The 27,014-nt window shown below is 38.9% G+C and overlaps 1 protein-coding gene across 4 annotated transcripts in view; it reads left to right on the top strand.

Annotated features, from left to right (window-relative positions):
- TPCN2 (two pore segment channel 2) overlaps positions 1-26,620 on the top strand; it is a 34,027-nt gene extending 7,407 nt beyond the window's left edge. The window contains exons 7-26 of one of the 4 annotated variants that reach the window (XM_075426253.1): positions 885-957; positions 1,627-1,695; positions 3,945-4,044; positions 4,351-4,416; positions 4,785-4,849; positions 7,842-7,939; positions 8,261-8,342; positions 9,730-9,816; positions 10,884-11,003; positions 11,316-11,375; positions 11,462-11,590; positions 12,226-12,275; positions 14,792-14,891; positions 15,864-15,935; positions 18,639-18,712; positions 19,085-19,175; positions 19,299-19,381; positions 20,484-20,565; positions 22,118-22,203; positions 22,920-26,620. In XM_075426253.1, coding sequence (XP_075282368.1) covers positions 885-957; positions 1,627-1,695; positions 3,945-4,044; positions 4,351-4,416; positions 4,785-4,849; positions 7,842-7,939; positions 8,261-8,342; positions 9,730-9,816; positions 10,884-11,003; positions 11,316-11,375; positions 11,462-11,590; positions 12,226-12,275; positions 14,792-14,891; positions 15,864-15,935; positions 18,639-18,712; positions 19,085-19,175; positions 19,299-19,381; positions 20,484-20,565; positions 22,118-22,203; positions 22,920-22,998 — 1,666 coding nt within the window. In that variant the 3' untranslated portion in view covers positions 22,999-26,620. The remainder of the gene's footprint in view (positions 1-884; positions 958-1,626; positions 1,696-3,944; positions 4,045-4,350; positions 4,417-4,784; positions 4,850-7,841; positions 7,940-8,260; positions 8,343-9,729; positions 9,817-10,883; positions 11,004-11,315; positions 11,376-11,461; positions 11,591-12,225; positions 12,276-14,791; positions 14,892-15,863; positions 15,936-18,638; positions 18,713-19,084; positions 19,176-19,298; positions 19,382-20,483; positions 20,566-22,117; positions 22,204-22,919) is intronic. The other 3 variants (XM_075426255.1, XM_075426254.1, XM_075426256.1) reach the window with 3 other exon arrangements.
- The last annotated feature ends 394 nt before the right edge of the window (positions 26,621-27,014 follow it).

Genomic DNA, 27,014 nt, shown 5'->3' with positions numbered 1-27,014 from the left:
TGGAGTGTGGTGTCTGAGTAGCTTCCTTCCTGATGGTCTTGCTAAGTGGTTGGTGGGATCAGGTAGTAAAGGGTGGAGTGTTGTGTTGACTTTTTGATTCCTTTAGACTGTAAAATTTCTCTAGAAAGCACGTGGTCTGACTCTATATGTGACAGATGAGGTTTTTGATGCTGGTTGTGTGGATTTTGTAATTCTGTATATGTTACGTACAGCCCTTTTGTAAGGGAAGAACTGAGGCACCATCTGGGCAAAGGTCTATGCTGTATTTCTTCAAGGCAGCCTCTCAGAGATATGGGTAGACACACATGCACTTGTCTTCCAGTCAGGAGTGCCACACAACAAGATACCACTTTCTTTACATCTTCAGAGTGCTTTACTTCATGTTTTTTGTTTCTAAATGGTTTTAGTGTATTAAATTTTACTGTCATTAGAAATGTTGAACTGAAAACCCACTGGTGAAATTGTACCCAGACAGCGTGACGCTTTTTGAAAGCGATCTCTTCCTGTGACAGGGGTTGTGTATATTTACAGCTTATAGAACTCGCTATCCTTGCCTGTTACTTTTTAACTGACAAGTCCCAGGAGAATCAAAGGTGTATGGAAGCCAAGGTGTTGTATTTTGACTGGAGGTTATAAATATGGTCCAAAATATAGAGAAACAAGTGTTAGAATCTCATTCAGCTCACAACTGTCTAAGCTTATGCTGAGGCATCCTGAACAAGTGTGATTCTTATTTTGAATCAAAAGATCATTTTCTCTTATCTCCATAGACCTTCTAAAAAACACCCCTGACTTTTGTTCTATGGCATCCTTTTGCTTTTTTAGCAAAGGATATTAAAAGATAAAGTTGATATTAATGTGTATGATTGTTTTCTTTCCAACAGTGTTGTTCTACTACTAGCTGTTCATCTGTCTCTCTTTACCATGTTTGCCATGCTGCTGTTTGCTCGAACGAAGGTAACCAATCATATTTATGCTTTGGTGGATCTTGGTGGGTTTTTTCTTTACCCACATAGCTGCTGCATGTCTAGTTTTATAATCAAACTGGTGAAACTTGTTTCCCCTGAAAAGGTCATGTTACCTTGTCAAACTTACTGAGATGAGTTTAAAGTTCATTTAGAGAGATTAAAATTGTGCATAGTATCAATGTTTAGTGCTGTTTATGTAAGCGTGCATTAGAAGGCCCCTCAGAATAGTGTTAGAATGTTTTCGTCCTGTAGTGAAGAATTTTTTCCAGACTGTGCTTTGTTACTTAAGGGATAACGCTCCATCCTGCTCCACAACTGAACTCTTTCACTCTTGCTGTAAGCTGTGGCATATTATTTTATGAGTCTAGCTCCTCTGCTCAGAGTGAACTTAGATGGCTCCATACTAAAATATGGTTAACATCTTTATTTGTTTATGGTCCTGCATAACTACTGGTTTTGATGCCACTATCGCAGGTGAGAAATTAAAAGTTTGTTTGTACAAGAGGCTTCCGCATATAGTTCTCCAATTTGATCATTTGAGTTACTTTCTCTGCTTTTGTTGAAACCTTCTATGCTGTTCTGTGTTCAAAGCTCTTAATCTTGTCACTTTTTTATTTATACTATCACTCATTTTTTTTTTTCTCTTTTCCTTATCTAGTTTTTTGCTAAGTTTAGTTTCTTCTGTGTTTTCTTATCTGCCAATACTGGTATCCCTGGCCATGCCTTGGTAGGTTTTTACCTGTTTTTGCCTGCATTATTCTGATGTTTTGGTTTCTGATCTCTTTGGTTCCTTTCCTCTGTTTCTTCTCTTCGTGGTTCTGAAAAGGAAATGTATAGTTCTGTGGTTAAAATCACTTTTGTGTTCCAGTGCTCTTGGTGTGTTCCCTCTCACCTAAACTTCCTGTATCTTAGTGTATCATACTCAAATTTTTTTGTCCTTACTTTTTAAGGCCTTCCATAAATACGTTCCTGTGAGCACAAAGATTTGTTGTGTACCTATCCCAGTAATTTTAGTCACCTCCTTAATCTCAGTTTTGCACCTTCACTCCTACTGCAATTTGCATATGAGCCCTCCTCAGGTCTTCCTTGTGATTGGCAAATTCCTTCAATTCCCATGTTACAGAATTTCTGAAATTAGAAGCAGAGCTCTATTGTTCCCCTTTATTTAGCTGCGTGCTAGATCTTTCTATTATCTCTGTGTGTCACACCTAATTTCACTTATGAGCTTTCCCAGCAAATGGGAATGTAATTTGTGTACCTGAACCAGTCAAATTTGTATACATTTAGGTGAGAAAGAACAAATTAAAGAGCAGTCTTTCTTTATTTCTTTGGTTTGCTAGTCTAATACCCGTACAAACTAATTGTATCTAACAAGGCAAAATACTGAAAGCAAATTCTTAAAGTACAGGTAGTAATGAAGTACATGCCTCTAGAGTTTTGCACTCTTTCGTGTGTCCTCTAGAGGTACATTTTTTCCAGTCTTTGCAGCAGATTAAGGGGCTGTTTGTTCTGTGCTGCATGATTCATGTTTGTGTTGTTTGCACTCTGCATCTCTTGTAGCTGTCTCTGCTTGAACTTGGGGAAAAAAATAAATACGTGGATGATCCAAGATCAGCTTCCCAGTGATCTGCTGTAGCAGATCTTCTGATGCTTCCACTGAGCCACAAAATAATTTTGATGACCTTAGTCGCCAAAGTACTTGCAAAGATTTTTTGGGTGCTGTAGCACTGGTTTGTGTCGTGTGCGCCCCCCCCGATGTTTAAGCTTTATGTGATGTTTTCATTGATACTTTGCATTGCATTTTGAATCTTCATTCTTTTCAAAACAGAACAGTTGCATGTTTTCCACCTGCCCAACATCTCCTGTAGTGTGCACTAGTGCTGCTTAATAGCATATTACTTTATATTGCATACTCTTGTGCAAATATTTATTTCCTCTAAAATAAGATGAGGGCTATCCTTGCAATTATACTTCAGGTACATCTTCGTGTACATTATTGAAAAGAGAACTAAAACTTGTCTGGCTGTGTTCTGTGTAGATCTTACTGTAATTAAACAGAACCCCCTGAGTATGTAAGGGGGTAACTGGAGAAAGGGAAAAACTTCTGTTCCAATTAGCACTAGTAACTTTTGCGCAAATAACTAATTCAGAATGTGTTAAGTTTTCTATCTGGAAGTCAAAGGGGGAAGTGAGAGACACATTTCATACTCAGTGAGTAGGCTGGTAGATCTGTAGGTGTTGGAGAGGAGCTCCTAATCTATAGGCAAGGATTTTTTGTAACACTGTAGTTATTGAGGCAGCTCTTCATTACTGAGGAAGCTCTTTTGTTTCTGTTCTTCAGTATGGACAAAATCTATTTTAATGTTGTCCCCAAATTGTATTATCCTGTAGTGTAGTTCTAGAGTATACAATTCAGGGTCATTGGGTTTCCATCTACACTGAGGTATAGCAAGAAAGCAGCTTCTACTCTACACTATTTTTTATAATGCAGGTTGAGATTGAAGGTGATCTTAGTCTGTATGTGGTGTGGTGTTTTTTTTTTTTTTTTTTTTAAATCATGCGTAGGGAGTCCTTTTAACTCTAATACACTTGCAGGCTAAGAGATAGTGCTTTTTGTATCAATTGAGGGTGGCTTCAGATTCCTATATTGTCTGTTTGTGACACTATTGTTCTTCCTGGGTCTGAGGTGTTAGCTAGACATAACTTCTATACTGAGCCTCCTGTGTCTGCCTTCACTTGCCGTTCTTCTGTATGTTTTTTAATTGCTGTTAACAAGTGAAGTGATTGCACTGTATTCCTACATGTTCTCCTGTTTTTTTATGCTTGTCTCATGCTTTCTTCATGTTGTAGATTTGATTGTGTAAGAAATTGATTATTGACTGTTTTTTTTTTTTTAAGTTTTTTTCCCCCTTCCTTGATAAGACAGTCTTAGTGATTCTTCAGTGTTTCCCTAACCAAGAACATCTCTCTGACTAGGATGGCCAGCAGGACAAGGAGTGGGTGGGGTATTTCAGAAATTTGCCAGATTCGTTGACAACACTTCTGGTCCTGCTAACTACTGCAAATAATCCTGATGGTGAGCAATCTTTTAGAAATAACTCTTGTCTCTCTTTTCAAAGAATAGTAGAGTAAGATTATCTTCAGACTCCTATAACCATTCTTTCAGCTGATAGTTCTTAGTACAAGCCAGAGTAAGGTTATGTAAAGATTTTTCATGCCTTTAGTAACTTGATTCTTGCCTTTCCTTTGCTGTAATTATATATGCAGCTCTAAAGTGGAGCTATATAAGAGTTTTTACCAATGGCCAAAAAATGATAGATTTCTCCAGTTTTCATCTTAAGCATTAAATTCTTATTTCCTTTTTTTGTTAAATCCAATACAGTGATGATTCCTGCATATTCTAAGAATCGAGCATATTCAATCTTCTTCATACTCTTCACTGTATTAGGTAAGTTACCTCTTGTCTTCAGTAATTTAACTGCACTTAAACTTTGACTGCATACCAGCTACAGAGTATTTTATTTTCCTAGTAAAGTCTGAGCATAAATTTCTCCTTTTTTGTCTGTCTTCCAGTTACTGTGTAGTGTCTTGTAAGATAATTTTCTTGGAAGATACTTGTGATTCGGTTTTTTTTAGTAACGTATCGCAGGGGAATGGATAAGTTAGAGTGTATTCAAATGTTAAAAACATTTTGGAAATCAAATAGAAATATTAATACTTTTAAAAGTTTACATCTGATTTACTACATAAATTGAAACTTCTTTGAGAAACAGAAATGTATTTCAGTAATTCTTACTGCCTCTTTTTCTCCAATAGGCAACTTGTTTCTAATGAACTTGCTTACAGCAATAATATACAACCAGTTTCGAGGATACCTTCTGGTGAGTAAAGCATTCCTAATTTTTCTGTTCTACCATAACCTTAAAACTGTGAAGCCCTGAGTATTAAAAATTTCAACTGCGTATTAAAGAAGCATGCCCATCCTGGCTGTAGATATGGTTTTAAGATACTAAAGGTTCTTTGATATAGATAATTTTCCCCTTACATGCTGTTGTAGCTTGATCCTCTTCCATGACAAAATTACCTGCTTGTACACTGTGGATCTGCAAGTTTGACTATTATATGGGGGGGAAAAAAAATCAAACTATTATAGAACTGAACAAGGAGAAGTGAACAAGTAACTTAAACTTGGTCTCTGTGAAGTAAACCTGCTGTACTATTTGATAGCTATTTGTTGCAAATCCTAGCACTTAATTTCTCTGATTTAGCACAGCATGAGAAGTCTTCAGTAAAAAAGAATCACTGACTAAATCATCTTCATGTTTGGTACTTCCATGGTATTACCATGGTGGGTGGGTGTGATGTTAGAATGATTAGGGCTGTCTGCTGCCTATTAAAAGATGGACTTGAGCCTTGTGATTGGCTTGTACCAGAAGCAGTTGCCAGTAGGTATAGTAGTTATTCTTAATAGTATTCAGTCTCCAGTAAAAGGAACCTGTGCTTACTCTCCATGCACTGCCAGTTACCTGTGTAGTACTTTAATGTGCTTCTGGAAGATGCCTGGTCATATGTGATTCTCCCCACTCTATTGTGTGGAGTGTGAATGTGATGTGTAATGACTTCTTTTGACTCGGGTGTCTACATTAGAGAAGTAAAAACTGACAAAGTAAATGTACTTTTGCATGTTGTTCAAGGAGTGTGCAATCTGTGGTTAAACTCGTCACTAGAAGTTCTTTCTCCTTTATTAACCAGCTGTGCGATGTGCTTTGTTGCATTATGTATAGGGGTTGTTTAGTCTCCAACTGGGAGTGTAGTCTGGATTCCCTTAGCAGGAAAGAGTGTAATTGCTTTTATTTCCTGTATGAGATAGTGCAGTTGAACAATCTGGGAGGAATTGTAATAAGCTGAGGTAAAAATATTTTAGAAAGCAGGGACAACATAAACCAAATGAAAGATCATCTCGGTTACTTCCAATAAAATGTACTTCATCCAAGAGGTTAAATTTGTGACTTTCCTACTGCTATTCCAGAAAGAAGCAACTGACTGGATAGGTGGTGGAAGGAAGAGGCTGCATGGGTGCAGCTGGAGATCTCCAGAACGGGGTTTATCTCCAGCAGTGAATGCAGAACATCCAAGGTGCACCACAGCTACTTAGCAGTTAATACACATAGTAGATTCGTAGAAATAACGCAGTGCTAGGCTAAATATTAATGATTATCAAACAGACAGCACATGACTGAATCTTTGGTCAGGCAGTCATCAGTGAAAAGAGGAGCTACCATGCTCTTGCTCTTCAGAACAGGCTGAGTCTTGATCTTGCTGAGGTGCCATCTTCAAACTGAGATTGTCCTTTGAGCTTTGAAACTTCCATGGTGACATTTTTCTCTGAAGTCTTGAGCTAGTTCTTCAACAGTTTCACTTCCTCCTGTTGTTTTTTTTTTTTTTTTTTGTTTTGTTTTTATTTTTACTTTCCTCTTGCATGTTTTGTGAAACTTCACAGCTCAACAGCTCTGTGTTTGGTAAAGCTGAGTCAGGGTAGTGCTGTGCAAAAGCGCTGGAGTCTGACAGCTAAACCTCTGGGCTGCAGGCGAAGCTTTTTGCCCTCTGTGCCAGTACAGTGATGACCTCTTTAGCTTGGAACGGGCAGTGGTTCCTGACGTTCCAACTGGTCTCTTCTCATGCCTGTAGTTTCCTTCAGGTTTTGTGGCAGGGGAAGCTTGGACACTTTGACTTTGGGTGTGATTTCCCCCTTGCTGACATAGGGTCTTATAGTTCCTTCATTACTTACCCCATTATATATAGTCTTATAGTTCCTTCCCCTTACTTACATAGTCTTATAGTTCATTCAGCCCTTCAGAGGAGTGGAGTTGAGGGCTTGGGGGGAAAAGAGAAATAATAGCTGATCTAGTAGACTTCTAGAGAGAAGGTAAAGTTTGTTGGATACTAAACCTTAGGCAATATTACAAAGAAGAAATGGCCCTCACCCTCTTGTGGGAGAGGGGTGTTTAAACCTAATACATGCAAAGAGCAATTTCTGTAATCCTTTCCTCCTGTTCTGTTTCTTCCCTTCTTTCTCAATTTTCCTCTTTCCCATGTGAGAGCATGCCATAATCTGACTCTCAGTAATGTAACTGAGTTTGAATGTGATTACTATAGGAAAAAAAAAAAAAAAGAGAAGAAGCATGAAAAAGTGTGGCTCTGGCTTTCTTCTTTTTGGCAAGAGCCTGGAGTTTGGCAAGCTGTCCAACTCTTCTCTTTGCACAGTAATATGAATTTCTGTGAATGCTTAAGCTTTGCTGTTGCCATTGTCTCCAGAACAGGGATGTCCCTGTACGATCCAGGATTATAAATAAACCATAACCTGGATGTTTACTTGAACTCCAGAGACACATTTGCTTGCGTCCTTCCTTCTCGTACACGGAGTTCTTGAAGGGGGTGAGACCTAGGGAAGTCTCCTGTTCTGACCTCTAATCACAAATCTGGGTTGTGTGCCAGAGGATCAGTGTACTGTCTGACCACAGGACATAGTACTGCATGAGGAGCTGGGCTGCCCTGATCTTCCCCAAGTCCTGCTGTTAGGAATGGGCTCCATTGATTTCAGCCTGTGACTCTTCATTGTATTCCTTTTAAATTATGGAGTGTCTGTGGTTGGGCCCAGTATCTGGACAACTAGATCTAGTGGCTAATGATGGGGACTTTGGGGAGAAGGAAAACAGTATCTTGCCTTCCTGAAAAAATAGTTGAACAGCCCCTTTCTGAGGCTTGCAGTAGGGCTGGGCAAATAATTTGCTGGTATTATTTGTATCATCTAGTTGTATGTGCTTTAAACAAGTGTAAGTAAATTGTCTCCTCTGTGGTGTTTTTACCATCCAGAAATCGGTTCAGTCCTCCCTCTTCAGGAGGCGACTAGGAATCCGGGCTGCGTTTGAAGTGCTTTCTTCCCTGAAAGAGACTCCTGCTAATGCACAACAGTAAGTGACGAATGTTGAAAGAGTACATTATCTAGGAGAAAAGAGCAGATCTTTGGTCATCTTGTTTTGTTTAGTATATTTACTGGGGATCCCTTCTTGAAAAATGGCAGTTTGCATATCTCTTATTTTATTGTTTTCCTTTAACTGGGTATTTATAACACTCTGCTTGGGACTCTTATGGGGGTCTGTTTCCTTTTTATTTCTAATTCTAATTCGATCTGCTTTTCAAAAAATAAAGAAGCAGAAATGTATTTAGAATAGCTGTTGTTACCATCAAGACAGTTATTTGTTTCAGGGCCCATGGTATTTTCTTTTAAATAGGTCGTATGTCAGCGTTAGGGCCTTGCTACAAGTGCTGCAGAAAGTTGAAATGGATTCTCGCTGCAAGCAAGCCATCATGAGAGTAAGAACTGGATTTTCTTAGTCTTTTTGTTGGTGACTCTTAAGCCCTCTGATGGAACAGCTCTGGAAAGTGATATTTCCTTAATCACACCATTGATCTAGGAGTAGTAGCTTTCAGCTCGGCTTTCTTTATGCTGCTTTCTGTAAGAGTGTAAAGGGAGGCCAAGCTCAGTGTCTGTTTTGGTCTTTGGAACAAAAACAGTCTTTAGGCAATGATTTCACCTTAAGGTTGCTGCTGCGTTGCTTGGTGTGATGAGGAATGCGTCCACCTATAGAGAGGTGTAGAGTAATGAAAACTCTTGTTTTACAGAGCTAATTTTTTGGTTTCCTTTATCTTCTCTCTGAAAGTAAAGCATTTCCTACTGTGGTCTATAGCTGCTGTCTATAGCAGCTTCCCTCTACCATTTTAAAATGTCTTTTTTTCATTGGGTTCTAGTTGTGCTGCTTCCTCTAGGTATTAATAGTTGTATCAGGCTACATGGCAAGTGGTTTTGCTTAACTGAAGGCCTAAATATTATTGCAGTTCATGCTATGATTTTCAGAGATTAGAGAAATTAGCTTTAGTAGGAGATGTGGAGATTATTGATGTGGTTTCAGAAAAATTATCTAAAAGTCATGTTGCTTTTTAAGAACAACATTGCAGCAGGATTTGGAAGTCCATATTGTAAGATCTTCTGCCAAAAGGAAGTGACAATTCGGAGCTGATGGTTATGGCATTAGCAGTTAGCTCGCTCCAATGTCAAGGTTGGAAGTGGGATGAGAGGTATGCATGTATGACTTCCAGATCTTGTCTGGGATAGGGGCTGTGTAAGTGAAGTAGCCTGAAAATAAACACTTTGCTCTGTAATTTTGCTGAGCTGTCCATTGCACTGATAGTTAGATATGCATATCCAAGTTTTACTTTTTTTTCTTGTTGCTGGTGGTGTTTTGACATTTTCTTTTGTTGCTATGTTGCTACAGTCGCAGCTAGTGTTTAGCATACTATGGAAGTGTCTTTCTCATGTTAGAATTTATAAAATAATTCCACCCTTCCAGGTAGTAACTTTTGCAAAACAGTGATAACTGGCTTAGTATCTTCATTCTTTGGATAGTAACATAATAATGGCAATAATAGAGGAGACTAAAATTTTAAGTATTTCAGAAGAGCATGCTCCTTCTTAAGCAGCATGTGATCCCAGAGAGGCAAAACAGAAAAGGCAAGACAAATCCCACAGTCGTGTGGCAGTTTTGCGTTAATGCCAGGTAATATTGAAGCTCACTCTAATACCTTGGTGTATGTTGTATTACATCTCTATTCCTAGACTTCTAAGATAGTCTGAGGGTGTTGGCACTGTTTAAACATGCACCTAGTGTGGGTATTGATCTGAGTGTTTCTCTTCCATGTGAAGTCACTCAAAATGTGCTCCTGTGACCAGCTGTCAGCTGCCCAGTTTCAGAAGCTCTTTGAAGAACTAGACAAAGATGCCATTAAGCAAGTATGTATCTGACAGTCGTTTATAGAGTGTCATAAGTTGAGTGTGGTCTTGTGCAAAAATAAATGGTAGTATTCTTCCATAAAGCATGTAAACAAACTTCACAACTTGTTGAACTCAAGGCATGATCAAGTGTCATTGATTTTTAAGTTGTTTGTGGATTGCTGTCGTAGTCACAAAAGGTGTTTCTTTGGGGGCTTTTACAGCATTAGTTTGGGATTGCCTGGTAGTGTTAAATATACAAAATGCATTATTGTTTATTCTGTCAGCATTTTTAAGCGACTTGTCCAGAATGAGGGCTCTATGTGTGTATTTTGATAGGATGATTCATTACAAGGAAACAAGCAATAGGAGTTAGACTTACAGTATAGACTTTCTGAAAAGTGCTGTGGAGAAATGAGTGCCTCTGCAGTAAATTGTTTTTGATGAAATGTGAGGGATTTGTATTGTTGTGACAGTTCTGTATTAATGCAATGCATCTCTGCTATATATTAGTCTTTGCAGGGTAACACTTAAATATACTCGGGCAAAGTCTTTTCTCCAGTCACTGAATGAACAATGAAGTGAGGATACTTGAAGTGTTCAGGTGAAGATGGGCAGAAAGCAGTCTTCTCCACTTCAAGAAAGAAAGAGGGGGGGGGAAGGTGGGGGGAGGAAATTTAAGTTTTCGAGTGTTGGGATATGTTCCCTTCAATGTTTGCGTATGTAACTAAGACTTCTAGGTCTTTTAAGGGAGAATGAATGTTGGGAAATGGGGAAGGAATGTATACAATTAGTAGCTTGGTGTTTAGTTTACCTGCCTGGGGCATTGGAGAGAGGTTGGATTATCTCCCTTCTTTGCCATTATCGTGTGTTGTGCCATAATTTCAACCACTTCGCTACTCAGAAATGATCTCTTGCAGCTAATCGCCAGAGCTTGAAAACACCTTCCTACTGAAATGTCAAAATCAGCGTGTGGCCTTGAAGTTTTGCTTCGAATATGTCTGTTTCTTAAATCTGAGATTGGGTGTGGTTTTCCTGCATTATTATTAAAACGCTTTGTCTCAGCAAATCCTTTGTGTTCTTTTCAGCATCCTCCCAGTCCACAGTACCAATCCCAGTTTATGCAGAAAATCCAGTTTGCCTTTGGCCATCCCTACTTTGGCTACTTGGGGAATGTTGTAGCCCTTGCAAACATTGTTTCTATCTGTGTAAGTAAAAAGGATTTTGTTTGTTTTTTTCCTTAGTTTTGCCCCCCCCCCCCCCCCCCCCCGCCCTTCAGTTCTGTTTTTTGTTGTTTAGTCTCTGTTCTGATAATGACTTTTTGTAGTAGATATCCATGTGTGGCATGCTTTAGTCATGCAAAGTCTTAGGAGAGAATACCTGCAGTTAAAAAATATATTCTGAGCTGCTTGAAAAGGTCTGTGCAAAGCATAAAAGACTGTGTTTTGTTCTTGTGCTTAAAAATCTGTTTTATGCAGCAGTAATGCAGTGAATTCATAAAATATTTCTTGTTGTTGAAGGTGGTTTTGGTGATGGATGCAGATAAGCAGCCATCTGAAAGAGATGACTTCTTCCTGGGGGTAAGATGCAACAGTATGCCTACAGTTATTGCTGTTCCCTGAGGTGTCAATAAATCTAATAATTATTTTTATTTTGGGGGGTGAAGGCTATCAACTGCTTCTTCATCCTGTATTATCTGCTGGAAATGTTGCTGAAAATCTTAGCAATGGGCTTGAAAAGATACTTGTCATACCCAAGCAATAGATTTGATGGACTTCTGACTGTAATTTTGCTGGTAAGCTTTTTGTTAACTTCTGTGTTCCTGGATTTGTTGACTAGAATGATTAGGAACTTCAAGAGCTAGGGGAATTGCTTTTTATTCAACACTAATGTGTTGAGTTAAGCAGCATGAGCCAATGTTGTGTTCAGTGACTTGAATGTTTTGGTGGCACGTGATTCTTTCGAGGTCTTCTTTCTGGAGGCAGGAAATTGATGCGAAAGGTGAGCCTTCTTATAAGCAGCCTTTTTATTGTTGTTTGGAAACATTCAGTTCTTGGAGTAATTACATAAGGAATTATGTTACATAGCTAAAAATCATGTTGTTTTTTGCGTTTAAAAAAGAAAAAAAAAAGTGGTAGAAGATTATTATCATTATTTGGTAAAAGCCTGAAACCCATATGGCAGATGAGGCCAAATGCACAGTTAACGTAATTCCCTTTGTATCTTTACATGTGTCACTGCTGAAAGATGTGTGTACATTGGATTAATTTGGTGAATACCTAGTTAAACATCACAATTTCAGAGCTTTGAAGTGAGTCAAGTTAGCTACTTAAAGCTCTTGAAAAAGTTTCCTGTCAAGAAACTTACAGAGTTATTGAATGTCAGAATTACAAAGTAACATTTTGATTTTTTTTCTTTCCTTAACTGAAGGTTTTGGAGATTGCAACTTTTGCTGTGTACGGATTTCCTCATCCTGGTTGGTGCGTAATCTCTGTGAACTGCTTCACTTTGCTTGTTGTCTGGGGTGGGTCAGGGGATTATGCGTACACGTTCGTACATGCTTATGTCATTCTGCTATGATTGTCAGCCCAGTCCATAATATACCAAACCTAGTACAATTTCTCACCCTTGTAGTCACTACAGGCCATGCAATATGGGTAAGTGAAAGAAAAATATTATTTTTTTAAATAAAATTTAGAGTTCCGTTTAGCTATGCTGAGAAGGATGCATTTGTATTACTTTAATCTACTGTAAAATGGTATCTTAGCAGACCAGCGCTTACTAAAGGTGCAGGAATGGGAATTCGGTACAGCGTACACAACCAGCTACTAACTTAATATGTTTCAGTATCAGATTGTCTGTAAGCTCAATTATATGAATTCCTAAAGAGCTGGTGAAGCCTCTTCAACCCTGTTGTAGAGTGAAGTCTTTTGTTTTGTGCTGTAAAACTTAGGAGAAAAATTTCCATGACTTACACTATTTAGCTTTAGTGGAATAGTCAGCAGTTGTATTTTGATTTTCTTAAATTCAAACAGTTCTTGGATAACTATCCTGACTATTTTTTGTTATCAAAAACATAAAAATCTTTGTTTCATCTCTTTAAAATTTGAAAACTGCCACCACAATAAAAGAGGAAAGCACAGGACTTCTGGAAGACTTCCTGAATCTTACTTTCAGGGGTAATTCATAACGCGTTCTGATACTTTGTTTCTTTGTAGAAGCTCACTCTTAAGACAGTGGCTATCCATAATTCTTCAGGGTATTTGTTATGTTGCCACCAAAAAGTTATCTTAATTTACACAAGTATCTATGAAGAGATGTGGTGGACCTTATGGCTTGAAATCGGTTTATTTTTGAACACTACTTGCACTCCTATCACTCAAAAGCGATGGCTGCCGTAAGGATAATAGTTGCTAACAATCTAATGGCATCAACTATTGATCTAACTTATAATTGACTATATTTGTGTTTGATTTTGCCGTTTTGATTCTTAAATGTAGGCTATTGTTTGTACTGCAATAATATCTTGAAGCACCAGTAATATTTGTTAGATCTTTGTGTCAGTTGCTGCACACAGATTACAACCCAGACGAGTCATTGCAAGTCCTAATGCTGCTTACAGTGTGTGCTGTTGGTAATTGCTTGGTCTGTAGATGTAATGTCTTCAGCACAGCACTGAGATGTGACTATCAGTCTAGGATATGCATTCTATGGAGTGTTGTCTTAAATAATTTCTATTATTATTAGAATTGAATATATTGGTGATGCAAATAATGATTTAGCATCTGTGTTACCAATCTGTGTCCTCTTTCATTAACATCTTTTGCTCCCCACCGCCTGCCCACCTTTCCAGCAAAGAAGCATCCAGCATGCTAATATGAGTCAGCTGAAACTCAGGCTGAGGTTTGATGTGTATGCTTGTCACCTGTGGAATATGCGTAGAAGGAAGAAGATTGGCAAGACAGTCTGTTAGCTTTGTGGTTTTTTTGAAGCCAAACTTCAGCCAAGCGTACCCTGAAGGATTAATGCACGTCTTTGTGCAAGTTCCTGAAGTATCTCACTAGAACAGTGGTTTTGTTTCGCTTTGTTTTTCAAAAGGACTCTCTTTGGTGCCTCCCCCCCGCCATAAGGGAGGCCACTTACCCATGTATTTTAGTAAAAACATGCACTTTTAAGAGCACTATATGCATATTTAAGAGCCTAGGCTAAATGGATCACTTCCTTTATCAGTTAGTAGGGTTTACTGTAGCTGAGCTCCGGGCTGAGTAAATAAGTGTACTTCCTTTTACAGGTTATACATTATTTTTTTTTTAATATAGGATAATTCAGGCTGGAAGAGAGACCTCAGGAGGCATGTAGTCCAACCTCCTGCTCAAAGCAAGGCTGGACCAAGTTGCTCAAAGCTTTATCCAGTTGGGTCTTGAAAACCTCCAATGGTGGAGATTTGCACGACCTCTCTGGATAACCTGTGCCTCTCTCTTACTGTCCTGATGGTTCACAAGTTCTTTCCTGTGTCTAGTGTGAGCCTCCACTGTTTCAGCTTACACCTACTGTCCCTTGTCCTCCTACTATGCACCACTGAACAGCTTCGCTTCTGTCTTCGTGAGGACCACTTTGTAAGCAGTAGAAGGCTGTTGCTAGATCCTCCCGAAGCAGTGTTCTTCAGGCTGAACAAGCCCAGTTCCTGCAGCTTCTCTTTGCAGGGTGGGTGGATCGGCCCCTGACCATCATCTTGGCCCTCTGCTGATCTTGCTGCAGTATGTCCACTTCTTGTATTGGGGATTCCAAAACTGGGTGCAGTGTTCTAGTCAGTTATGTGTTATAAAGAGTGTTCACATGAGGAAATAACACCCCTCCCCCCCCCAATTTTTTAATATGCCGTGGATGTTAACTAAATGTTGTGTGAAATTTACAGTTAGCTGCAGCCCAGTAGAATAACTGTGTCTCCTGTCATCAGCTGTTTCTCTGATTTGTAATTTTCTTCCATCTTTCCTAGGAGACCCGAGTTCATGGGCTTATTATCCCTGTGGGATATGGTGCGGTTGGTGAACATGTTAATTGTGTTCCGGTTCCTGCGGATTATCCCTAACATGAAGGTGTGTGTTTATCCCTCCACACTTCTGATGTCTTTGGTCAAATTATAAATTCTGTTAAAGCCTTTCAGAATAACATGTAGATGGCAAATCTCTTGCACCAGAGTGGGACTGTAACGCAGCTCTAACTGTCCGGACTATTGCACAGCGCCTCACAGAATCACTGTCTCTTTAGCTGGTTTTCTCTGTTGAGGTGGCAGGGAAGATCTGTTGATGTCACTGCAATTGATGCTGGTATCCTAAAGTGGGCAAACACATCCGGAAACACTTGTGCAACTTGTGTAGTGCTTCAGTCTTAATTAGATGAGTAGATATGATGTTCTGGAAGAACTCTGTACTCAGGAGGTGATAGACTTGCTTTTGCTAGATACTGCCAAACATTTTGGTAATACTGAGGGTTATTTGGGATGAATCCCTCTTTCCACCTTCCAGTTGTGGGTATTTCCACCAGATTACCTGTACTTTAATTTGAAATCACTTTGAGTTGTTTGATTGTTTTTTATAATCTTGCATTTATACTTGCTTGAAAGCTAAGCCCAAATTAATGCCAGGTGCAGGACTTGTGTCTTAGTTCAATAAGCCATAAACATCTACCTGATGTAATCAGAGGTCATGATGTCAGTGGAAAGCATAAACTAGAAATAATGTGGATCAAATATGAAGCAGTCACTCCGGAGCTGTGAGGCACTTGTGACTTTTTTTTTCCTGTTCTAGTCTTACTAGACGTATAGCCCTTCAAGTCACAGTGCCTGTGTATATTTAAAAATTGCCATAACAATCTGTGTATGAAAAAGACTATGATATTGTTTGTTCATTTGAAGTACCTCACGGAAATATCACTGGACAAAAGATGTCCTGCGTTTAGATGTAGCTCATTTTCCTGGTTGGGCCTTCTTTGTCCTTTTAGTAAAAAGCATTTGATACAGATTGGAAGTGCGATGAATGTCATGCGTATGAAATTCTGCTTTGTTTTAGTTCATGGCTTTGGTTGTTACTACGTTGCTGGATCTGGTAAAAAACTTGAGAGCCTTTGCAGGAATCCTTGTGGTAAGTCATGATGCAAGACTGTCATTTCCTTTCTTATAGTTAGCAGTATAGTAAGCATATGCTTTCAACAAAGTAAATCAGATTCTTTGAATGACAATCACCATGAACAGTAACACTTCACCTTAATCAGCCTTAACCTTTTCCAGGGCATGTCCTGCAGAGCTGCAACAAACTACTGTTTGTTATGGGCTGTACACAGTGACAGTGCCTGATTTATCAGTTTCCTTTAGGAGTGCCTTTAAAAGATTATTTGAAACTTCATCTAAGCGCTTGCCTCAGGCTGGATACTCTAGTTTCAAATAAAAATTCATCTGATGCTGAATGCAGCCTAGTCTTCCTTACCCTGCCTTGCTTATGGTAAATTAAATAGCAAAACAACTTCACCATTGTTTTCCTTTGAGAAGGTCTTGAGATGGCGTGTTTGGACGTGATTTTTAAAAGCCTCTGCCATCCTGTTTTAGGTGTGTCTGTGTAGAGCTCTGCAAACTCTGTAAACATGTGATTAAAGGGTGGGTCACAATGTTTGATGTCCATTACATAAATCCTCCATTTCCCAACCATTGAGTTTCTGGCTTTGCAATGGTGTCTTCCTGGTAGAGCCAAAAAGTGCTAGGTTGGTTTTTTGTTGTTTTTGTTTAGGTTTTTGAGGATACCTTAATTTGAGGTAATGGTTAGAGACCAAGGATTTTCTGTGTGTTGGGTATTGTCTAAAAATTTGTTCTAGTCAATATATTTAGCATGTAATTTACCCAAATAACCTGTTTTGGTTATTAGTAACCTCTGCTTTTGTCTGTAGGGGAGGGGCCGTAAGTTGCAGTGTGGAAAGGTTTATGTTGCAATTTGAAATAAAGATACTGATTTGGGCAAAGATAAGCTGGTAACAACTTTGTGCTATACAAGTCGCACTTGCCACTGGGAGCTACTCTTAAAGCTGAGAAATACATTGGGAATGCACGAACTGGGAAGTTAGCCTTTGCAAGTGAAAGTACATCTTGGGAGCCTGAATGCCAGTCTTGCATACGCTAGGAACAGGTTTAGTAGGATGAAAAACTTTACAATGAGTAATGAGTTTAGTAATGAAATAAACTGTCTAAAGGCTGACTGCGGTTTTGCTAATTCTGCCAGCTCTTGGTTAAGTGTGTGCCCCATGCTAAAGGAGCAGGCGTTTGCTTGTCGCCCCTGTCAGAGGCTGGCGCAGGGTTGTGTTGTGGGTGGGTGGGTGGGGGAGGCAGCGACTGACGTTGCTGCTGCTGGATCTGATAGAGCCCGTACGTCAGAGCCCTTGAGAGAGCAATTATGGCGTGAGCTGTTTTGTGCTTTACCCTAGGACCCCAAAGCTCTGTGGCAACTGGCGTGGCTGCACCTGGGCTGTAGCATTCTGCTGGAAGCTCTTTTCATTCCTGAAAGGCATAGCTAAGATGACAGGAGCCTGTAGTAATGAGCTTGATTTTTATCTTTAGGAATAACGTTAGGTGTTTCAGTATGGTGTCCTTACGCATATATGTAAGACACAATGCTCATGAAGTGGTTAGTGTCTGCTGCTGATTGTCCTTGATGCTGGGAGTGTGAATTGTAGTTTTGCACCAACAGTGAGGCAAGTCTGCCATGGTGTTTGCCACTTCCATTAATTTAATTTACTTTTACTTGAGGCTACGTGGAAACTGTCACTGAGCTTCCACCAACAGTGAAATCTGACTCCATTACCAGCATCTTCCCTAATGTTAACCTGGAACACATGCTGCTAAAGTAATGTAACTGATTAGTTAATTTCTCAGGCAGTGTTTTAAATATATCTTTTTCAAAGAATAAAATTAACTTTATTATGGCCAAGCCAGATACCCCATCTTCTGGCAGGCTGTGGAATGTCAACTTCAACTTATTCCAGTAATATTCAAAGTACTGTGGTTCATAGGTCAGGGCGGTTTCTTTTCTGCTGCTCCCAGACTTCCCTCCTGGGTCTGTTTTGTAGCAAAATACAGAAATGTGACTGACATTTTGATTTGAAGTCCCAGCTTTTTTCAAGCCATCCTAGGACAAATGACTCTTCACTTAGAGGAGCGAAGTTGTAGGTTATTTCTAGAACATTCCTTGTAGGATAAAAATTGCAAAATCACCTAGGCAGCTGCTGAAGACTGAGAAAGATATCCCTTTTAAAAAGGAGTTTGCATTTCTAACAAATAAAAGACAGAAGTTCCCAAATCCTTTTTTATTGAAAACTTTATTTTTAGACTACTATTACTTTTTTTTATAGAAGTTGCTGATGTAATATAAAATACTGACTTAGTTTTATCCTTCGATGAAGTTTTGTAAAAGCTTATTTTCACTGAATCTGGCAGAAAGCTCCCCATACATTTAGATTATTTCTTGTGAGTACAGGTACTGTTTTTTGGTTTTGTTTACGTCTCTATTCTGCAGTGGTAGTAGCTAAATGTCAGTGTTCTGAGACACAGATAAGTAAAATAGATCATAAAGTAAAATGATTTAATGTGTTTTAAAAACTGAAAGTTAAGTAGAATATTAAGAAGTAAGAGCAAGCAGTTAAGTAATACAGACACAGAAGTAATTTCACTTTAATAGCTTCAGGCATTGTTCTTGACAAAATTCCTTTGACTGTGGTACTACTATGAATTCAATGTTAATTGCATAGTTTTCCTATTTAGTGAGAGAAATATTCAAAGCTAATACTTGCTTTATTCCTTCCAGGTGGTTTTCTATGCATTTGCTATAACTGGCATAATGCTATTTAAAGGTGCTGTTGTTCCCATGGGAAATATCAGGTAACACTGTAAACATCACTACTTGGAAAGAATCTGTTTTTCAAAAGTATCCGCAACTCAAAACTTCTGAGTTGTTTGTGGTTCTGGTGGGGTTTTTTTCCTTTTATTTTTGGACCAACCCTTCTTTTAATGTTAACTCACACAGACTGTTTTCATTTGTTACTCCTGCTGCTGCTTCTTGCTGTTCTGAATTTGCAGGAACGGTTATCTGTGGCTTGAAATTTTACCCTGCTGTAGCTTAAATAATTTTTTTAACTACTTCCCATGTTTTCTGCCAATATGAAACTTGCTACAAGGCACTCGGGAGAGTCTTCTTTTTCAGGTATGGTACATAGAAAGCTGTTCTCACATCAGCCTGTAATTCTCTTGTAGTGCTTTCAATACAACATATGATAATGGCACTCTGCAGTGTGGGACCTACGAACAGCTGGAATACTGGCCAAACAACTTTGATGACTTTGCTGTGAGTCTGATCATTGATGGGATCTGTTCCCTCTTCCCCTCTCTGCTTATGTCTTCCCCTCATTTTCTGAGGTTTAAGTGTGTGATGTAGCTGCTCAGGTACTGTTTTTCTCATGTTATTTAGGCAGCAGTGGTGACCCTCTGGGATGTGATGGTGGTGAACAACTGGCAAGTCTTTTTGGAAGCGTTTTCAAGATATTCAAGTCCGTAAGTAGCAGCAATAATACTGAAAAAGTCCCACATAGATCTGGATTATAAGGTAACTGAACAAGAATTACATGTGTAGCACAGTTCCTGCTATCTGCTAAGAGAGGTGCTACTTTTTTTGGGGTCAAATCAGGTATGTAGGAAATAAACATAGTACTTCATGGCCATTCTTTAACTTGTCTAACTTTATGGTTGATCTGGTGCTGGGTGGATGCCGTGAAAGTCGTTGTCACATTTAGAAGGGATTGGAAACTGGCTTGGTAGTTAGTCATCTTGTTCCAAAAAAGAGTGAATGACTTAAGTGTATTATAAATAGGCTTGCAACAGTTATTGGGTAAGTGGCTCTTGCTGTAGAGCCAATCTCACAGAAGTGAAATGCTAGCTGTAATTAATTTTGGGCTGTTTCTATATTTTCTCTGTGGGTGAGCAACTTTTTGTAGCCTTAAAACCTTGGACATATGTTTTGTGTGTATTTAGTTATGAGAATGTTTGAATGAACTGGATAGCCTCTGGGTTGAGCTGTTCCAGTGATCCTTGGCTGGTTAACGCAGCATGTAGTTAAGTTGTGGAATGCTCTTCTACAGGCTGTTGTGTGTGGTAAATGTTTAAACGTGGTCCAGTGAAGACTGGACAAGTTGTGAAAGAGAAATCTGTTGGGATCTGCAATGCGTGGAAGCTACCTCTAGTTCAAGAAATCTCTGAACTGCAAATGGTTGGAGGTTGGGAGAGCACTTAGGGGGTAGTATTATAGGTGTTTTGCTGATTTTTGCACTCTTTCCTGTGCTTCTGCTTTTGACCTCTCTCAGAGGATATTAGCCTAGATGGATCTTTTGCTGTGATGCAGTACGACTTCTACTAGACTACTTTTCTGTCCCTTCAGAGTTTAACTAGGTATGTTACGTGGGGGGAGTGAGTCTGTTTGTCTAAGTTAATGAGAGGCTAAGATGCTCTTATTTTTTTTGTTCCAGAACGCCCTTTACATTAAGAAAGTAGTAGTATGATATGTCAAGGAAGAGTGTGATTTCGTGGCTCTCTTTGGTCACTTTCAGGCTGATGTTATTTACTACCTGCTTTACTTATTGTCTGTTAATCTGATCTGCAGGTGGGCAAAGATCTATTTTGTAGCCTGGTGGTTGATCTCCTCTGTCATCTGGGTTAATCTCTTCGTAGCTTTACTTCTAGAGGTAAGGAAGTATGTTTATTTGATATTAGATACTGAAGACAGCTTCTAACTTGTGTGGGAAATGGAAAGAACCCAGACAACTTTTTGGGAAAATTTGCTTTTGTGTGTGTGCTTACTTAATCTTTCTCCTTGCTGCCCTTCCCCTGAGATACTGAGGAAGCATTTTCTTTTTCATAGACAATTGTGTATTTTATTTGCAAGTTTGTCACAAATCTGGTTGTGTTTCATTGGGTGTGTACATTTGTCATTATAGCTCACTCTCTATAAAGACGAACAATATTTTAAGTATTATAAAACTGCTTGTCTCTTGTACGTTAGCATTTAACTTCAGTGTTAGTTATTCAAGCTGCAGGCTTTTTGCATTTTGATTTGTCAGCAAATGAAGTTAGCACTTTAAAATTTACATTTGTGATTTATTTGGTTGTCCTGTGTTTCTCCCCATTCCGATTTGAATTATTACCCTTATTCAGTTCCACACTAAGAGTGGAACTGATTGCTTATTTTGAAGAGAACATCTTCTAGAGTTTTTTTAAAGAGGCTGTGGAAATGTAGGTACCTAAGCAATGTCACGAAGAACATGTAGTTCTGCTGGTTTCTCGTGTATACATACTTCTCTGCAAATCCAAGTGCCTTTTGAATTTCTGATGAAGGGAACGTTAATTGTAGCTACCTCCTCCAGGTTAATCATTGTAGACTTCTTTAATAAGCAATGGAAGAAACTGAGTACCTGTAGAGGGCACTTCACCCTGTCTTAAATGCAACGAAAGTTTCTTTTGGAGATGTCCTTGTTATAGTTGACTGCATTGAGAACTATAATTTACTACTGTAGGCAGAATGGCGAACTTCTAGACAGAAACTTAGGTGTGAGCCTCATGCTGAGCCTTAGTCTTGCGCATAAGCAATTCAGAGAAGACTTTCTGTTCTAGCTGGAGGCTAATCCTAAGAAGTCTTCTACGTACTTACTTGTGCAGGGCTGTGGCTCAAGTTTATTGTAAAAGCTAAGAGATGCAGCATTCTGTTGCAGGACAGCAGCATGTTACTGTTTTTCTCCCCTTTTGCTGCCTGAACTATCTGTCTACTCCCTAGGTATTGATTTGTCAAGAGTAATTCAAAATGGATAAGGGAACATGACAAAACCAGAAGCTGAGTTTAAGTTACGATTCCTGGACTGGGAGTATGTTTATATATTGTCAGGTGTTTAAAAAGGAAAAAAATTCAAAGCGGGTGAACTCTTGTGGGTAGTTCACACAGATGTCTTGGGGAGGGAGTCCTTCCTAGGAGTGGAAGGCAGCAGGGCTGTCTTCTGCTCTGCTGTTCTTTCAGTTTGTGATGAGAAAGTTACTTCATTCCTGAGCAACAGGATTGAATAAAGTAGCAACCTGCAGCCAGCAAATACACTGATACCTAAATATATCACTGCTCTGCTGCTGTGTTAAAAATAAACCTCACCTCCCTCCCAAACCATAGCCCCAAACATATTGACCTGATTTAATTTCTTTTCTGATGTGGCTATAAATAATCTTGAATTTTTTCATGTTCCTTTTATGTTCCAGAACTTTATTCACAAGTGGGACCGTCGCTGTCATCGAGAGCCTCTTTCGGATATTGAATACCAGAGGACGGTTGAACTAATGTTCAGGTGAGTTGAACTAGGCTTGATAATCAATCTTAGGCTTTCTGGTGTTCATCTGTTTTAAAGAAAGTGTGCTGGCTGCAAGAGGTTAAAAAGCTTGTCTGTCTTTTATTTCCTCCCTCTGAAGCAAACTGATTCATCTGTTAGTTTGGAAAAATTCAGTAGGTGCTCTCATTAGGCCTGCTTTAAGCTGACTTGGTAGCCTAACCTTTATATGCTTTCCACCCATAGGGGAAGAGGTGTTGGGGATGGGGCGGGGGTACGACTGTGCTGAGAGGCAGAAGAAAAGGGAAGATGAGGAAAGTGATGCATGTTCTTGGCTTATTATGAAATTGTGGGTGGTGAGTTGATACTCGATGACCATGCACAAGTGGAACTTCTGGTGCACACTGGATATTCAATAGTAGCATTGGGAATGAGTTCTCTTTTGGGAGTATTTTCAGGAAAACATTTCTACTGACCTTCAGTTGTGTTGTACTGTGTGCAGGAAATTGCTTCCCTGCTTCTTATGGGAAAACAGCTGCTGGTTTCCACGACACATCTGTAAAGGATGGATCACTTGCAAGTAGATGCATCTTTAGGGAGCATCAACTTATTGTAACTTTAATTCCTTGTTTCATTCTTGAAACAAGCGCACGTTACATCTCAATATGTGCATTGCAAAAACAAATGCCGAGAAGTTCCCTTTGCTGCCCCTAACAGCTCATGCTTTTTCTTTGTAGAGATGTTTTGGAAGAACCTACGGAGGAAGAGTTGATGGAAAAACTGCACCAGCATCCACACCTGCAGTTATGTCGGTGACTGGTGGGAAGGACTGATTTATTTAGACCTCTGTTTTCTTGAGGTTGTCAGCTGGAAGAAACTGAATGGATTTTCCGTGAGGTGCTGTTAGGAGAGAGGCTTGTAGGACAGTATGTGAGGTTTTGCGTGACAATTCTCTGCAGAAAGATGTTTTTTATTTTTGGTTCATGTCTTTTTTTGAAAAAGATTTGAATCCTGCTAATTTGACTTGATTTTAAGTTGCAATTTTAGAGGAATATTGCAGCTGGGTTTTTTATAAACTGTTAGTATCGGAATGTTTTATTTTCTCTTTTTAAGAAGGGAAAGTGTTTAAAATGACAGTGCACTTTAAAACATTAACTTTGTAACCACTAAGACTGCTACTTTTTTAAGCACAAGAAAATAGAACTGCCTCTTCTGGTAGGCAAGCTTGGGGAGAGCTGTGCCCTGCAAGTCATGAGTGGATTAGGCAGGACCAGAAGAAAATCCTTAATCTTTTTGTAGTCAGAGTTGAAACACTATTTTTATTGAAATGTGACACCAGCATATCTTACCAAATTTTCAGGAGTTGATCATGTCAGAACACAATCAATTTCAACTTAATAACAGGGAGTGCCTGCCTTTCACGTTCTCTCTTTGTTTTGATCGAGGGTTCATGCTGGTTGCATCATGCTGGTAGCTTTGAGAGTGGTTATAACTTTGAATGGAGCAATTGCACTTGTGGTTTTCGAAGTGGTAAAATTGAGCTCTCCTTTAGAGCAAATATTCTCATGTTGCTTTTTAGTGAACCTCTTCCTTTTATTTTCTTCCAATTCCTGTTCTACACTGTATCACATTGCATGGAAAAGCTGAGGGGAATGAGCTTTGGCCAGAATGTAGCACCGTGATCACTGCGAGTCTCCCACCTAAAGGGGGGTAGAAGTTGAATAACGACCACATGCTGTATACCACTAACTTTACCATTTACTTTTTGCATAAATAACTTTGTCAACAGATCTAAAGTGGAGAATTAACAGTAAGCCATGTCCACATGCTTTCCATTACCCCTTGGTATTCCTCTAAAAAAGGTGGTTTTATTTGAATCTTTGTCACAGAACTGGTAAATCACTATGAAGAATCTCAACTACTATTTTTGTGTGTAAAAATGAAACTACCGTTTGGGATGCCTTGTCATTGAGACACTTGTCACCAAAATAGAGATTATGATGATAATCTCTGCATTGACAAAGGCTTGGGGAAGTTAATTGGTCATAAAAACCTGCTACTATTTATAAGTTATTTGATCCTTTTTAGAAACAAAAACATTTTTGAAAAGTGACAAGCAGTTACCTTGTATACTTTTCTGCCTCTTTTTTCTTCATGTGTCTTTTCTTTCTTTCCTGCATAAAAGATAGGAAAATATCTGGGATGATGGTGCATTTGAGCTTAAAAGCATACTTCTGCCTTGTTGTCTCATTGTTTAGAAGTTCTGTAGTGATTCTTGTCTGTTTCTTTGTCTTCTGCTTATATTTTCCTTGTGCTGTGGAACAAAATATGTGTTATAGCTTGTGTATGCATAGAACAAATTTGAACTGAGCTCTGAGCCACTCCAGCAATCTTTCTTTACTTTTGTGATCTTGCCTCGTAAGCCATGGCCTTGTCCGTGTTCAGTCTCTTGTCTCTGTTCCAGAATAATCCAACTAATAACTTACTTGCACTGGTTTCAGTGGCATTGCCATGCTCACTTCAGTCATGCACTTACAGCACACAGCATGGCAAGTAGATAAAGGCATCAGCACACAGCTTTTCTGGTTTGAGTTTGTTTTTTCAGTACGGTTTTATGTCAGGACGGTTTCTGCTCCTTCTAGCATGATGTAATCACTGCTACCAGTTTATTGGCACTTATTAACAGAGGTGAAATACTCTAGTCTACCTTTTTACTAAAAAAAATTTTTGTTGTTGTTGTTTTCCACTTTTCTGAATACTTGGAGAAGCAGCTTTGCCTTGCCAAAAAAGAAGTGTCTGGTTCTTATCCGTCTGTAAGTTTAAATTTTTTATGTCTCTTAGGTTGGTTTGAGTGGGTGTTTTCTTGTCATTATATTCCACTACAATCCACCGAAGCAACACAAATTGGTGTGGGATTATCATAAATGTCACAAATGTCTCCACTATGCAGTCTTTGCATCTGGCCAAATGTGAAGAAGGCTTTCTGAAGGAAATAGTCTTAGTCTTGCTCTTGTTTCACATTTGTGTAATTGACTGAAAGTGTAACTAGAATTTAATACAAAATTGTGGTACTTAATGTCTTTGTACTAGAAGACGTAAATGACCACAAGTCTTATGCAATAATTGTATAAATCATTAAAATGAATGTATGTAACCGAGTAAAATTTGAGGTTTGCATATTAAAAAAACTTTTCTCCTTCTTAACATATGAAAATATTTGGGATGTTGAAATAATTCTTCTGGTCTGTTTTTTCCCTTCCCCTACTACTGATTTCTGTTGTGCTAAGCATCTACGCTCTCATTATCTCTACTAGCTGAAAGCTGGACCCACAGAAGAATTTACATGCTGATGGGACCTTACTGCCTGGTTTCAAAATGCAGGAACTAAAGTATGCTGCTCTGTTATTCTCCAGTTCTAGAGGTGGATAACATCATCTATAGGTACTTGATAGGCTTAATTTTTAAGGTGAAACCTCGTTGGAACTGAGCATTGAGGATGTTTGAGCAGCTTGGTTCCCATATGCATTTCGGTCTGCAAACTACATATTTCTTAATCTCTTTTTCCTGAAAACATTAGTGCAGTAAGAACTCTCTTAGCATTTCAACTGGGTCAGATTTCACACAGCATGTAGCAGACTCCATGGCATTATTTTGAAACAGAAGATTTTTTTTTTTTCAGAACAGAACAAAACCAGTTCTGGGTCAAGCTAAAAGCTTAAGTTTTCTTGTGTCTCTGACAGCTGTTGCGGATGCTTAGGTGAAGCACATGAAAGCCAACACAAGGTTATCTTGAGTTATTAAATCAGGCTCAGATTTTTCTAGCTTTGGAAGGAGGGCTTCAATCACCAGACTGTTGGCTAATTTGAGATTCCTTAGATAAGGTTTTTTCCTTCCCAAGTTGCTATGAATTTGTATTACTTAAAGATTTAGGAGTGAAGGGAGAAGATGGAGGAAACTGAAGTATTTCAGTAGAATTACAGTGATCAACCTCACAAGCACACTTAAATATGAAGAAACTTAAAAAGCTTGTATTAGTCGGAGCTGCAAAGAGGGCAGCCAGAATAACTCGGTAACTGTGTAGACATTACAAAGGAAGAAATAGTCCCTTGGGTGTCAAGGGTTTATGTGAATAAAGTGCTTGAGGCGTGCTTTCTTGCCTCTGTTGTGGTGATATTGTATATCTTGACACATTGTAGACAACATTGTTTTTTCATCCCTCCAACACTTATGAATGTGCACAAAAATATAGGGACATAGAAAGCTAGAAAGAAATAAATGGGGCCTATAGGAAACTGATGCAATGTACAGATTAGTTACCTTTTACCTGACATTTCCAAGGTATCTCTTATCTTGTTGGATGGTTTGCCTTTTCACCTGCCAGTATATCACAGTTTCTACTATTGTTTAACATTGCTTCAATCAGATGAAGTAATTTCAGCACTCCATCTGTCTTGGCTTTTTATTGAAAACAAAATAAAAATAGGTTTCTGCCTGCTTTTGATTTTTTTGTGTAGGTGTTGATGATTTTTTTTTTCTTTCACTAGATTTTTGTCTAATTAAAAGCCCATTCAACTGGTGGGAGTTTTCCACAACTCAGATTGTTTTGACTTAATCTGCAGTCTTTATAAATTTTCAGAGCTATTTGTTATGTGATTTCTGGGTAGAAATAATTCAGGGGGAGGAGTGGGAGGGCTAGGAATTGGTTTGTCTTCCAACTATCAGCACTTCACTATGTAGGACACCTGTTTCAAAATGACCTTGATAAACTAGAGGAAATTGCCAAAATCGTGGAAGTAAAATTTAAGAGATAAGTATGGACTATTACAGTTTAG

Source organism: Opisthocomus hoazin, chromosome 7 (assembly GCF_030867145.1).
Source record: "Opisthocomus hoazin isolate bOpiHoa1 chromosome 7, bOpiHoa1.hap1, whole genome shotgun sequence".
Classification (NCBI taxonomy): domain Eukaryota; kingdom Metazoa; phylum Chordata; class Aves; order Opisthocomiformes; family Opisthocomidae; genus Opisthocomus; species Opisthocomus hoazin.
The sequence above is the reverse complement of the archived record's forward strand: the minus strand, read 5'-3'. Positions and strand labels throughout refer to the sequence as shown.